We start from the raw sequence: 15,438 nt of genomic DNA, 5'->3' as shown, positions 1-15,438 counted from the left end.
TGGCAGACTACAGAGGAGTAGCATGTAGTAATGGAATATCATAGATGAGTTAGTAAATCTAAAGAGAAGTTGTGTGTCGTCAACGCAAGAATACACATTGAGACCAAAGGAGCAAATTATAGTCAGTAGAGATTTCATATAGTGATGGAATTGATAAGGAGGCAAGGCAAAGCATAGGCAAATGTATTTGGGGGAGAGAGAAATTGTCTTAGAAACAACTGTTGGGTTCTCCTACTTGGAAATCAATTCAACCAACCAATTACACCAGACTGATCAATATTTCGTTTCCTGTGTTACTATCTATCCCAGACAGAAATAGTACAATCAGGTCACGCGGCTGACTACTATCAGCTAGTATACTAAGACTAACACAGCTAACACTGTTAACTGTGTGCTGCACAGAGGTGGAAAACCATTTGAGCGTCATCCAAAATTTCACTGAATTCTAAAAAGGAACAGAGCTGTTTTGCTAAAATAGCTTCCAAGATCCTGCCTGCAGCTGGTAACAGGGTGACTGGGTGATAACTGGCTGGCAATGTGGATTCGATAACTGGCTTCTTCAAATGCAGAGTTATCATGCCCCGTTTAAAAGAACTGGGAATGGAGCCCAGAAAGAGATGTGTTCAAAATGTAGTAATGTTGATTCTTGTCATTTCCCAGGCAGAGAGGACGAATTTAAAAAAATCACATTTGTGGCCAAACCAAATAACGTATATAAAAGACTAATTAGGTAGTCCAACTCACACTGAAATCCTGCCAAAAACCCTAAACTTGGAGAACAATGGACAAAGCTTTCTCCTCTAACTTACCAATGTTGTTGCGAGTTACACCTCAACATACTATTGGGTCTGAAAGCTTCACCTGTTTTACTGTTTTAAATTAGAAATAGACATTAACTTTCTGGTAAAAAATTAGGACAATCACAAATAAACATGTTAACTCGAAATGTTACCTAAGCATAGGGGCATAAAAGTTCATGTTTTCACAAGGCAAAACAGGAAAAAAGCAAATCTACAATCAGAAGCTCCCTTGAAAGAATTAGCTTGTGTATGTTCGATAGTGTACATGACAAAAACAGCCTAAAACAGTGCCTGTGATGCAACAACAGCCCAGGCAGTGCCTGTGATACAACAACAGCCCACAGGCAGTGTCTGTGATGTAACAGCAGCCCTAAGACAGTGTCTGTGACTTAACAGCAACCCCTCAAGCAGTGTCCTTTTTTTTAAATATATTTATTAAACTTTTTTGAGGCAGCAAACAGGTCAAGAACAAAAAAACAAGGACATACATAAAATACAAGTTACATTACCAAAATCATGCATTTTACGGCGTGTCCCTTAACTATCCTATCCAATTTGTTATAGGGGACCATAAGTTACTTCCAAAAGTTTTTTTCCTTATACCCTTCAACTTATACAAAGCAATTTCTAAGTGAAACATATACAAAAGCATCGTTTGCCACATTATGAAATTAGGTGGTACCTCATCAAGCCAGTGCGATGTAATACATGTACGAAATGCAGACATGCAAATAAAAATAAAGCATTCCTCTAAATCAGAAACTTGTTGAGTCGTGCTCTCTTCACAGCCAAAGATAACCAGTGGCGTTGTTATCTTAATCACAATACCCAAATTACCGGAAATAAAACGCTCTATATCGATTGATTGATTGATATTGATTGATAGGCTTTATTTCGGTATACAAATACCATAAAAGCAGTACAAAAATACAATTTATAATAAATGTCATATACAATCTATTATACACAATTGGTAAAAATTGGTACAAGAATTGATTAAAAGAGTTAAAACAAGGATTAAATTGATACGGAAAGCCTTCTATTACGAATCAAACAAGCCCATTTCAAGAATTTTGCCACAGCACATACAATCACAGGGGCTGTGTCAGTCATTAAAATACGCATTGCCACTATACACTGACGAATGCCCAGGAGTCTACAAAGTGGTTTAAGCCAATGAGACCGCGGGGCACAGTAGTCCGGGCATTCAAAGAAGATGTGGGCTACAGACTCTACACGAGTGGAACAGGCTGCACAAAAAGGTGAAAGTTGGTGAGGGCGCTTCCAGCGCGCAACTACCTCCCCTACTGGTAGAGACCCCACACGAAACTTGAAATACAGGGCGCGGTCAAACGGAATGGAGATGATATCTAGATAGGGTTCGTATGCCACCACATCCTTGATTCTCACAAAAGCTACTGTTGCGTTACAATGGCGTGAGTCTAGATGTAATTTTGCAGAGACCCAGTTCCAATACAGCTTTTTAACAGTAGCCTTTGGTGGGGCAGATTTCGTGGACCAAGCATCAGGTAGCCCTATTTCGATTAATAGTCTTTTGACGTCCCTCAGCCATTTGATCCTAGACCACCCTGCCATATCCATAACCTCAGACAGAGCTTCCGCATAGGAGACCAATTCGGGCACTCGCCACAACCTCGCCCAAAGGAGCAGTGGGCGAAGTTGCGCTTGGTCCCCGATAGGTCTACAACCTAAATCCAGTAACACTGGCACAGTTGGAGTGCTCCGTGGCAAAGCCATCAGGTCTTTCAAAAACTTGTTCTCTGATTTGGCTATTGGGTCCAGGTTGCAGGTGCCCCACAGCTTCGCCCCATATAGAGCGGCACTGACCCCTCTCGCTTTGTATATTTCCACTACTGGGGCTAGGGGTTTACTGGATGAGGAGCGTTGTTTCTTGAGTAGTGCTCCTCCTACCCTTTTGTGGCCCAGTAGCATTTTATAGATGTGTGGATTCCAGGAAAGGGAGTCATTGAGGCGGATACCCAAATAGTCAAATTCGGAAACTCTCTCTAATGGCTCGGAGTTCAAGGTCGGAAGTCTGCCTAGTTTCCTGGGGGGGTTCATGACCAGAAACTTGGTTTTGTCTGTATTAATTACAAAGCCTCTCAACAAACAGAACTCCTGGAAACTGTTTAAAAGGCTCTGCAGACCCATGGGGGACTTTGAAATAAGGAGAGTGTCGTCTGCGAAGAGCAGTGTAGGGATCCGTTTGCCTGCCAAGGAGGGAGCGTCCGAGGGAGTTCCAAGCAAATGGTCAACCACTCCGTTTACATAAAGCGAAAACAGGGTGGGTGCTAAGACACATCCCTGTCGGACACCCCTTCCCACAGGGATTCTTTCTGTTTTTTCACCCTTCGTGCCCCAACGTACTTGTGCAAAGTTGCCATCGTGAAATTTTAACAATAGGGAGAGAATGTACAAGGGCAACCCTAAGTCTAACAGGACCTTCCATAACTTCTCCCTGGGAACCAGGTCGAAGGCAGTCTTCAAGTCTATAAAGGCTAAGTAAAGACTGCCCCCTCCCAGCACCACCACCTTCCAGTGGAGAAGAGTCAATCTAAAGTCCTGCTCGATGGTTCCAGTGCCAGAGCGGAACCCGGCTTGGAGGTCCGACAGAATGTTATTGTCGTCCATCCATTCAAGCATCCTTCGCAGGATCACCTTCCCTGCCAGTTTTTGGGTAGAGTCGATTAGACTTATTGGCCTGTAGTTGGCAGGGTTGTCCCGACATCCCTTCTTGAATATCGGGACAACCTCTGCCCCCTTCCAGGATTCAGGAATGGGCGCGCCCTCAGTGATGGCATTTAACAGTGAGGATACAAGAATCCCCCACTCCCTGGGGCTTGCCCGTATTAAATCACCAGGTAACCCGTCGGGCCCTGCTGCATTCAGCGGTACCAGGGTTTTAATTGCATCCATCACCTCTCTAGCAGTAAAAGGAACATACTCTAATCCTGTTATGGAAAGTCCTGGTAAGGGAGTGTTACTGGTGAGTGGGTCGCTTGCAACATAGAGGGATGAGAAGTGGTTGAACCAGCTCGGGGGGGATATTGTACGTCATCAATGAGCTGTCTGGCCTGTCCCTAGATCGTATAAGGGTCCAGAAACCTCTAGCATCCCTGTCCAGACTAGCTTTCCTCAGGTCCTCCCAGAAGCAATCCTCCCATTCCCTCTTTGCTGCAGTCACAGTCAGTGAGTAATTTTTCCTTGCCAAGCGTATGCCGGGCAGGGACTTGCTCTTCACCGCACAAATCAAGGAGCTTTTCATCTCCCTTCATTTTTTGTATACCATCCATAAGGGTTCTGCCTAGGTTTGGGCTTTACAACGCGAGAGGCCATGTTGGGAAGATAGAAGAGTTCGCTCAGAGCCTTAGTAGTAGCACAAAAGAGTGATGATACTTCCTCTGGATGTAGCGTGGAATCATCTAGCCTGGACTGGGCAGAGACCAGAAGTGCTGAGATGGTTAGGACTTTCTCTTTATCCATAATAATATTACTCCATTTTAAACGCCTACCACAATTGGAAGGATAAAGCTCCTGGTGAGCAAGGGTTAAGGAAGGCGCATGTACTACCGAATTCTCCGTCCAGAAAGGACGAAGAGCAAGGGAGAGCAGGTTGTGGTCGCTCTCTACTGAGGGGAGTACCTCCATGTCCTGCAAATGGGCCCAGGAGTTGACGTCAAGAAGGGTATAATCTATTCTAGACGTATAATCCACCCTATTGTAGGTATGCGCTCCAGAAGGGTCCAGAGACGTCCTACCATTCGCTGCCCTAAGATCGAATTCCAAGGTTAGGGAGTAGATTTGAACTTCCACTTGGGACCACCTTTTAATAGGAGGTAAGGACAAAGCTGGTATACCTCTCCTGTTATCATCCTCAACAGTCCCCAAAGATTCCTCCAGCCCAAGAGGCTCAAACGTACAGTTAAAATCACCAGTGACTAAAACATGGGAGCTATCGGGACCCTTCTTAACCGGGATTCAAGCTCAGAAACAGTAGGTGAGAGTTGACCTCCCTTCGTGCCCCTGACATAGATATTAAAAATGTCTAGGGCTGGCCCTCTCTTTGGTCCTATGAGCGATATACTCAAAAGGTCAAGTGACTCGGTCACGCGCTGGGTAACCTGACAACCAAGGGAGATAGCGACTCATATAAGAAGACCTCCAGAGAGGCGGCCTTTCCCATAAGGGGAAGGGACTGCTGGCAGGAAGAAGGATGAATATCCTACCTTGTGACATGGCTTCCTACTCCAGGTTTCTTGGAAGATACAGATGGAGAAACCCTCCACTAAGATGTTCCAGTCCGGAACAGCCAGCTTCCTTGCAATCCCAGCATCATTCCAGCTAAGAATCTTTATGACAGGACCAGCCACATTTGGCTCGACATAGGGGACAAGATTAGTATCCTGCCCCCCCTTGGGGATTGGGCAAAAAGCTCTGATTCCCCCCTTAGACCCACTACCAAGATTATCACCCTGTGGCTGGGGACCACTCTCAGTGGAGATGGATGTCCATCTGTTGTTAGTGGGCTCCAAAGAGCAGGGATCCAACCGTGGACTCAAACCCGGGGGTGAAAGAACAACCCCAGAGGAGATATCGTTTCAATAGCCTACGGTCCTTCCATAGGTCCCCGACCATAGGGTTTGCTGACAGTGCACAGAGAAGGGGTCAAATCAGGGGAGGGCAAGATTATGATAACATCTTATATCTGGAGCTGTACCAAAATGATTGCCAACTGATCTCGGATAAAAGAAAGTCAGGTCAACTACTCCAATACCAGAGCTACTAGTACCTAGATTCTGGTTGGAAATTAGCTGAGCTACCCTGGGATCCTTGAAATTGACTACCACGCAGTCCCCCTCAAAGCGCTTATGGTGAATACCTACCCAACCTGACCTTCTGACACTAAGATTCAGCCCTTCGAGTTCCCTTGGCAGTGGTCTATTTATCCTTAGCCTGTGCATGGTTTTATTTTTTAGCGTCTGGAAGGATTCTTGCTGCCCAACCAACAATGGTGGTACGTTGGTAAGGATGGCAACAAAGGGATGGCAGTCTGGGGGCAGATTCATCGGAGGTATTCTACGGGCCACTTTGGGAGGAAATGTGTCAGGCTGACTAGTGGAGGGAGGAGCGGGGCAAGTCATTGTAGTTTGGGCTAAGTCGTGGCAATTAATGGTTCCAGGGTTCCTTGGTTTGGATGTATCAATAGTGCCCGTTGCCGCGGTTGCTAAATGCTTCTTGGGTTGGGATTTATTTGCCCTTGATTGGTCTGGTAGGTGGGGATTGTTCTTATGGTTTTGACCTGAAGGACGAGGCCCCCCTTTAGTAGTAACAGCAGGAGGATGGATGGACTCTGGAGCGGGTACCCCACTTACCATTCCACTTATGTTAGAGGAATCTTGTGGAGTGGTAGAGATCGTCCTAACCACTTGAGTCCCCCCATTATCACTGTCCCCAGTCCTAGAATGTATTTTAATTAGGGATTTAGTTGAGAAAAAGTTATCTAGGGTTGCTTGTTCAAAGCTGTCCAAACGATCCGCTATCCTTTTCACTCGTTCTACAATAGGGGTCAGTAGGGATTTCATCAATTTCTCTATCTGCATGAGTAAGGGTGTGTCTGGGGATATAGTCTCGGCAGAAGCAATCGCCAGAGTGTCACTTGTATTACATAGTGAATCTCCAGAGGACACCCCACCCTTGTCAGCCTGAGCCCCGCCCAAACCGGCCCCTTTGGACTTATGAGAAGCTCCCACTCCTGTTCCAATTCCAAGTTTCCTAATTTTCTTAAGGGGTTTAGGGTGACAACCTTTTTGGGGACTAGTGATCCTTTTCCTTTTAGTATGGGGATTTTTAGGAACTGCGTGGGGTAGCACGCCTGATAAAGCAATAGTTCCCTCGTTAGTAGAAGTGATATTTTGGGTAGGCGTGGGGGAGGTATGTTAGTAGAGACTATGACCGGTAGCTCGTTTCCGGTCTGGAAGTCTAAACCTAGCATACTTTCCACCCTAACCAGGCTGGGCGACAGGAATATTTCATGGGGCTTTTCCAAGGGTGGACCAACAATCAAGTCTGGCTCGGTTGCAGGTGGAGATGAGGGGACCGATACCAGAGAACCCGGGGGTGCCCGCTTCTCTAGGGGAAGTTTAAGGAGTTCGATAGATTGCCTGCGCTCGGCGCGTCTCTCAGCTAGGGCAATCTCTCTATCGATATCACGGGTAGCCCTAGAGAAGTACTTGTCTAAAGGACCCAGAATGGCAACCCCTACTGTGGGCGGAAGGGGATTCAATGGAGGGGAAGTTGGAGGTGAAGACATGTTTAGCGCTATTTGCAGCACAAGGATTGAGCAAGGACGCTATAAACCGCAACTGAACCACTCGATAAGAAAAGGAACTTGTACTAAAGTCCGTATGGAAAAAGCTCCTCAGAATGGCAGCTCATTGAACCTTACAGTAATAGGGTCGATAGATGACATTGGATGTTAGAGAGTGGGCCCAGCCCAGCCTCCTGCAGCCCCTGACGGCCACAGACGGCCCGCCCTTGTCCCAGGCTTCTCCCGGGACGCTCCCGCGCGCTCCCGCGCAGCAGGGATAATGGTTGGTTAATATAGGGACCTTTGTTAGTGGGGCGTGGCAAGCAGGGAGAGCGGCCCAGGTGACACGGGTTCGGGCTGCCGAGGACTCCTGGGAGATGGAGTCCCGGTCCCGACGCTCGCAGCCCTGCTCCGACCCATTGACCCACAGCAATCACCAAGAGGCCACCCCTCCTTAAGTCCACAGTCCAGGGGTGATTAACACTACGAAGCGGGACCCGCGAAGCGGGTACCGTGAGGTGCAGCGTTACGAAACAGCAAGCAGACTTCAAGGTCCCGGCAAGTAGGAAGAGTTAGGCAAAGCGTCCCAAGTACAATCTGGAGGCACTGGTTTTTGAAGACGTTGGTGGGGCAGGGCAAGCAGGGAGAGCGGCCCAGGTGACACAGGTTCGGACTGCCGAGGACTCCTGGAAGATGGAGTCCCGGTCCCGACGCTCGCAGCCCTGCTCGGACCCACGGACCCACAGCAATCACCAAGAGGCCACCCCTTCTTAAGTCCACAGTCCAGGGGTGATTAACACTACGAAGCGGGGCTCACGCAGGAGGTACCTCAAGGTGCAGCGTTACGAAACAGCAAGCAGACTTCAAGGTCCCGGCAAGTAGGAAGAGTTAGCTTTCAATTGGCCCAATTTTGGACATAAAACGAACATATGTGCAACGTCCGCTGCATAAAGGTTACAGCGATTGCACTTTGTCCCCCTCCCAAATTTCCATTTGGCTATCTTGCCCGGTGTGTAGTATAGCCCGAAAGTTAACTTATAATGCTGACTTATCGATGAACCATTAAGTAATACCTTGCCAGCAATCGCCAAGCTTCTTTTTAAATTAACACACTCCACTCCCAGTTTAGTTTGCCACTTGATCGCTCTTAATTCTAAATCGTCCTCTACATTCTCCATAAATAATTGGTATAAATATCCAATTTTCTGCCCATCCTTAATTGCTTCGAACAGCATGATTTTTCCCAATACCAATGTGGACTTAGATATTTTCTGAGCACAAAAACTTCGTACCTGTAGGTATTTAAAAAAGTCGGCTCTCGGTACCTGATATTCATTCCTTAAATGCTCAAAGGATACAAACTCGCTTCCCTGAAACAGGTCCCCCAGCTTAATAATCCCCAAATTGTGCCACCTAGATATAACTCCATCATGAAAAATTTCATGTAAAAAAGAACAATTCCTTAATGGAGTATATATTCAAATTGCCTAGCCGGTATCTTTTTTTAATAGCCCTCCATATGGTAAACGCTGTTTCAACAATTTTGAACTTTGTTTTTTTAAAGTAGCAGGGTTCGATAATTCTATTAAAACATTGTTTAGCCTCCAAGCCCAGAAGCATCTCGTAGATGGATGGTATCATGTAATCCTCCATAGAATCTTCTGGTAAAATTAAGAACCCCATATGTTGCAACATCGCACACCAATAATAAATCTGGAAATTCGGTATGCCCCATCCCCCTTTTTCCCTTGTCAACACACATCTTTTAAATGCTCTCCAGGCCCGGTGATACCCCCAGAGAAATCTCGAACACATCCTATCAATGTGACCAAAATAGCCAGAAGATATCAGTAGAGGTATTGAACGAAATATGTACAGAAACTTAGGGAAGATGAGCATTTTTATCACATTGCTGCGACCTAAAAGTGAGAGCTTCAAATTGTTTAATCTTTCCAGAGTTTTATTCGATGTGCCAATGATAGGGTCTAAATTGATAGGAATCATTTTTTCCATGTTGGCAGTGATCTTTATGCCTAAATATGTGGCCTCCTCTTCAAATTTTAAAATTTCTGGGCGACCGGCCACTGAATGGATCAGCTGTGTCTTATCGATATTTAATTTATATCCAGAAAGCCGGCCGAATTTCTCCGCAGACTTCACTATAATAGGAAGGGCACTACTCATCTCTGATGCCGCTATAGCTATGTCGTCTGGTCTGCATAAGCGTAGACTTTAGAGTCAAATTATTTGTCCGCACTGGTTTAATAGCCAGGTTACTCTCCAAATGTCCAATAAACGGATCAATATATAGTGCGAACAGCAAGGGCGAGCAGGGGCAACCCTGCCTCGTCCCCCTTGCTATTCGCACCATCCCTGAGCTCCTTCCTGATATACGGATAGTGGCAGATGGTTGAATATATAGTGATTTTATTCTGTTGACAAATTCCTCTGGAAGCCCCTTTTTTGCCAGCACAGACCACAGAAAGGTCCATGTGACCCTGTTGAACGCTTTTTCCGCGTCCAACAGGGCCACACCTACAGGGGAGCCAGTCCCCTTTGACCAATCCAACAGAGATATTATTCGCCTTATGGGGGGACACTAATATCCCCATGACACCGATCACTTTATTTTAAACTACCATATGGATGTCGACACTATTAAAATTAAGTAGACACCCATTATGGCCTTTTAACTCACTATATATTTTTCTTTGGGCCCCCACTTAGTTTCGAAGTGCACCCCTGTCGTCAGGTGTATGCCCGCCCTCTATCAAACCAAGTTTTTAGAGGGCGAGGACTGGTCAATGATGAAGCATGACACCCGGTGGTGTGTGAGACCAGTCCTTCACTTTTTGTGAGATGCCAGCACTCACAAAATAACACTTCACTTACACTAGCAATACTCAGACTGGTAGCGGTTCGTTGTGGTATACAGTTCATGTTGGAGGCTGCCGTCTACCAGTACCCCGTGCCTCTGGTTCCCCTAGTCCAGATTTATCTGGCCATTGTGGTTACACAAGTGTCTGTGATGCAACAGCAGCACCTCAGGCGGTGTCTTGTCTGTTATGCAACAGCAGCAGCACCTCTAGCAGTGCCTGTGATGCAACAGCAGCACCTCAATCGGTGTCTGTGATACAACAGCTGCCTCTCAGCCAGTGTCTGTGATGCAACAGCAGTACCTCAGGAGGTGTCTGAGCAGTACCTCAGAAGTTGTCTGTGATGCAACAGCAGTCCCTCAGGCAGTGCTTGTGATGCAACAGCAGCCCTTCAGGTAGTGTCTGTGATGCAACAGCAGCCCCTCAGGCAGTGTCTGTGATTCAACAGTAGCTCCTGGGCAGCATCTGTGATGCAACAGCTGCTCCTCAGGCAGTGTCTGTGATGCAGCAGTAGCTCCTCAGGTAGTGTCTGTGATGCAACAGCAGCCCCTCAGGCAGTGTCTGTGATGCAACAGTAGCTCCTCAGGCAGTCTCTGTGATGCAACAGTAGCTTCTCAGGCAGTGTCTGTGATGCAGCAGTAGCTCATCATGCAGTGTCTGTGATGCAGTAGTAGCTCCTCAGGCAGTGTCTGTGATGCAACAGAAGCCCCTCAGGCAGTTTCTGTGATGCAACAGCAGTTCCTCAGGCTATGTCTGTGATGCAACAGTAGCTCCTCAGGCAGTCTCTGTGATGCAACAGTAGCTTCTCAGGCAGTGTCTGTGATGCAACAGTAGCTCATCATGCAGTGTCTGTGATGCAGTAGTAGCTCCTCAGGCAGTGTCTGTGATGCAACAGAAGCCCCTCAGGCAGTTTCTGTGATGCAACAGCAGTCCCTCAGGCTATGTCTGTGATGCAGCAGTAGCTCATCATACAGCGTCTGTGATGCAGCAGTAGCTCCTCAGGCAGTGTCTGAAATGCAACAGAAGCCCCTCAGCCAGTTTCTGTGATGCAACAGCAGCTCCTCAGGCTGTGTCTGTGATGCAGCAGTAGCTTCACAGGCAGTGTCCTTTATGTAACAGCTGTATCAGTGCTACGACAGCAGTCACTCAGGCAGTGTCTATGATGCAACAGTAGCTTCTCAGGCAGTGTCTGTGATGCGACAGCAGTCCCTCAGGCAGTGTCTGTGGTGCAACAGCAGCACCTCAGGCAGAGTCTGTGATGTAGCAGTAGCTCCCCAGACAGTATTTTTGATGTAACAGCAGTACAACAGGCTTTCTGTGATATATCAGCAGTACCTCAGGCAGTGTCTGTGGTGCAAAAGCAGCACCTCAGAGAGTGCCTGAGATGTAACAGCGCCACCTCAGGCAGTGTCTGTGAGGCAACAGCGGCACTTCAGGCAGAGTCTGTGATGCAACAGCAGTACCTCAGACTCACCCTGCAGTTTAATGCACTGTGTGCATAGTATGGATGAATTAATTTCAACGCATCTCTACAGGATGTTACTTGTACTCACCCAGTTCAGAAAAGGTCGGCAAGCAGTGATTCTATGGGGTATAGTTTTGGCTTGTTTGCAATATAGTTACGTTTAGGTTCTCATGCACGTTTTCGTACCTGTGGTGTGAGCTTGAGGAATGTGTGATGAGGGGATGCATTTGAAAGGACCAACTTGCTTTTCACTTCTGTCCCATCCTCCAGCATGACCCCTTCCACTTTACCGTCACTGTTCACCAATACATGATCCACTGGCTGAAACAGAACCAAGCATGAGAGGTCAGTAGATCGAAGGGCCTCTTATAGCATGGCATGTCAATGTACTCTGCACTCTGAAACACAAATGGTTCATTACACTCTCCTCTGTAAAAGTAAGAACTTACACTTGCATCAATCACATCAGGTACTGCTAAAATGTGCATTTGTAAGTAATCGCTAAGTGTGTGGATGGAAGTGTAAAGCACATGTGCATGCTCCATAAGACACATAATGAATGCAGTTATAAATTGTGCATAAGATGTGAGTGCTTTAAGAGGTGTTTGCTAGTGAAAATGGCAGTGCCAGAAAATCTGCCTAGGATCTGCGAAGCAACTCTGGTTCCATGTTCACATAGGTGGAATTTTTTGGGACAAATTCAAAAGTTTAGAAACGATTTGTCACATTTTACACCTTGCTTGCAACTGTTGAATCTGAAGCAAATCGTGCATACATAGTGAAAAGTGTACCAATCCACGTAATATCTACAAAAGGTATGTCGGAAGGGGTGGCATGTATGGGAAAACATTCAAATTGGAGAGACAGCTAAAAATACATGTACAAATAATATGCAACGAGTACATTTCGCAACATACATAAATAAAAGCACATTAATAAAAAAAAGCCTACTTGACCATCAACAGGGTGTCCCAGCGCTTGACTGAGAAGATGCAATTTGCTCATATCATACATTTGTAAATTAGCCCCATAGTGTTCCCTCACTAAATTATGATTTGAAATGAGTCTCATGGCTGGCAGTAATACGAGATTCAGGCCCTAAACGTATTCCATTCATAATACAAAGAACTGTTAACTGAGAATGGAATGGAGATTGTTACAGTATTCATACAGGTGGGGCCAAGACTGACTAAGAAGGAAAATGCTACTTACCAGTATGCCAGTCAGTCAAATATCTTTATTTCGGTTAATTAAAACCATAAAAGCAATACACAATTCATTATTAAACATACATACATTATACAAGTAAAAATTTACAAATATACAAATATACACATGATTACAGTTCATTTATTCATGGTTAAAACAGTTTAAAATTTTTGATACAAAGAGTAGATACTAAGCAGTCAAAATTCAAAGAGACCACCCCTGTTTCCCACTGTTCTTAATAAATTTTTTCACAAGACATAGTTGGCAAAATATCAACCTAGTTGATTATTCGTCTGGGTGAGTCTTATTTTATTTATTCGCGCTGCCGCTACCAAAAAACTGGCTACACTGTATGTGACCTGCACAGAGTTAAGCATTTGCTTCACACACCATGCATAGATCGCCATCAGGTGTTGGGCCCAGAGGTTTGCACTTGTTTTTGTCTTGGAGAACTCTTTGGAAGTCACAAGATAGGTGACTCCTCCTTTGGATGATAGTGCGCATGGGCATCGGCTCAATCATCAGATTGTTTTTCGCCAGCAGGGAAATGATGGAGTTTTGTAGGAAACAGAAAAGATGTCCATGTATGCTGTATCTAATTAGGATAATACTGGAACAGATAAAGGTAGCCGGGGAGGCGGGTGGGCGTGTGTGAATCTGCAGCTCTACATGCCAAGAACAGATGCATACTGGTAAGAAGCATTTTCTGTTCGAGGCATATGAGCTGCAGATCACACACTATGCATAGATTGTATAGCAGTACCCATCCTTAGCGGCGACCACCCATATCTGTTGCAGCAGTTTGAAATAATGTTTTGAGTACCACTTGGCCTATAGCAGCTTGCTATTTTGTTTGCACAATAGTGTTTGTGAATGTGTGCGGTGTAGACCATGTAACTGCTCTGCAAATGTCATCTAAGAGACTGTTCGCTAAGAATGCCATTCAAGCCCCTATTTTGCGGGTAGAGTGGGCTTTAGGAGGAACAGATAAGGTGCATTTTGCTTTGTGATAACAAATTTGTATACATTTGACTTTCCATCTTGCAATTCCGGATTTGGATATGGAGTTGCCTTTATGTGGTGGTGAGAAAGATACAAAAAGTTGTTTTGTTTTACAAAAAGGCTTTGTTCTTTCAATGTAATAAAGGGGTGCTCTTTTTACATCCAGAGTATGTAGATCTCTTTCTGCGACTGTTTGTGGTTGCAAGAAGAAAACTGGCAATTCCACAGACTGATTGAGGTGAAAAGGAGAAATTACCTTAGGAAGACATTTTGGATTAGTTTTAAGAACCACTTTGTTATGATGGAGTTGTAAAAATGGTTCTTGAATAGTGAGTGCTTGTATCTCACTAACTCTTCTAAGGGAAGTAATGGCGACAAGGAAAGAGCCTTTCCATGTAAGAAATTGTAACTCACATTTATGTAGAGGTTCGAATGGGGGACCCATTAATCTTGTGAGAACAATATTTAATATCCATACAGTTGAGGGTGGTACCCTTGGAGGAATTATTCTTTTGAGACCTTCCATAAATGCTTTGATGGCAGGTACCCTGAATAACGACAAGTGTTGTCTATTTTGTCAGTAGGCTGCAATGACAGCGAGATGTAACCTAATAGAAGAGTATGCTAGGTTAGACCTTTGAAGATGGAATAGATAACATATGACGTGTTGAATAGACACATCTAATGGATTGATATAGTTGCTGTTACAGTATATAACAAGTCTTTTCCACTTGGCTGCATTGCAGGCTCTAGTGGTGGGATGTCTAGCTTCCTTGATCAGGGGGAAGGTTAAGGTAACCAAGCTCTAAGACCTCAGGAGCCAGATTGCTAGATTGAGCTGTGCTAGGTCTGGGTGTCTGATCCCTCCACGGTTCTGGGTTAAGAGGCATGGGGAGAGTTGTGGTTTTTGGTGTGGGAGTACTGATAGTTCCAGCAGTATTGTGTACAACGGTTGTCTGTCCCATGTTAGAGCAACTAGGATAAGAGTCAGGGAGTGTTGTTGCAGTTTGCGCAACACTAGTGGAATGAGTGGGAGAGGTGAAAAAGTGTACGAAAATCTGCCTGACCAATTCATCCATATCGCATTGCTTTTGGACAATGGGTGTGGATATTTGGTGGTGAAGCTTGGGCATTTGGCATTTTCATCTGTGGAAAAGAGGTCTATGTCTGGATGTCCCAACATGTGGAAAAACGGTTGAAGAACTTGCGGATGAAGTTCCCACTTGTGAATATGTTGCGTTTGATAACTTAACAGATCTGCTATATTATTCTGGACTCCTGGCACATGTTGTGCTAGGAGAAAAATGTACTGGGGAATAGCCCATCTCCATATCTGTTGTGCTAGTTTGGAGAGTTTTTTGGGAGGGGGTGTTCCGCCTTGCTTCTGTATGTAATACATTGCTGTCATGTTGTCTGTTCGAACTAGGACAGCTTTGCATGATATTTGTTTTTGGAATGCTTTTAGGGCTAGGAATATGGATAATACTTCTAGATGGCTGATGTGGAATAATTTTTGTAGATGTGCTCCCCAACCGGAGAGCGATGCGTCTGCTGTGATGACTATCTGTGGAACTGGCTCTATGAACGGTTGCCCTTTGGAAAGGTTTTTGGTGTTCCATCACTGCAGAGAGCGATGAATGCAACCGTTTACCAACACCATCTGTTAGCTGACCTTGAGCCTGTTTTTCTAGGCACTCTTGTAGAGGACGCACTTGGAGTTTTGCGTGAGGCACTATGAATATGCAAGAGGTCATCATC

General features: G+C 45.4%; 1 protein-coding gene across 3 annotated transcripts in view; it reads right to left on the bottom strand.

The window, feature by feature from the left end:
- The window catches only part of PYROXD2 (pyridine nucleotide-disulphide oxidoreductase domain 2), a 529,340-nt gene that overhangs the window by 110,174 nt on the left and 403,728 nt on the right, over nt 1-15,438 (bottom strand). For all 3 annotated transcript variants that reach the window (XM_086922605.1, XM_086922607.1, XM_086922606.1), the window contains one exon: nt 11,656-11,790. In XM_086922605.1, the coding sequence (XP_086778731.1) occupies nt 11,656-11,790 (135 nt within the window). The remainder of the gene's footprint in view (nt 1-11,655; nt 11,791-15,438) is intronic.

The sequence above is a fragment of the Lissotriton vulgaris genome, chromosome 5, assembly GCF_964263255.1.
Source record: "Lissotriton vulgaris chromosome 5, aLisVul1.2, whole genome shotgun sequence".
NCBI classification, from domain to species: domain Eukaryota; kingdom Metazoa; phylum Chordata; class Amphibia; order Caudata; family Salamandridae; genus Lissotriton; species Lissotriton vulgaris.
Note: the sequence above shows the minus strand (reverse complement) of the source record. Positions and strands in the feature narration are given on the sequence as shown.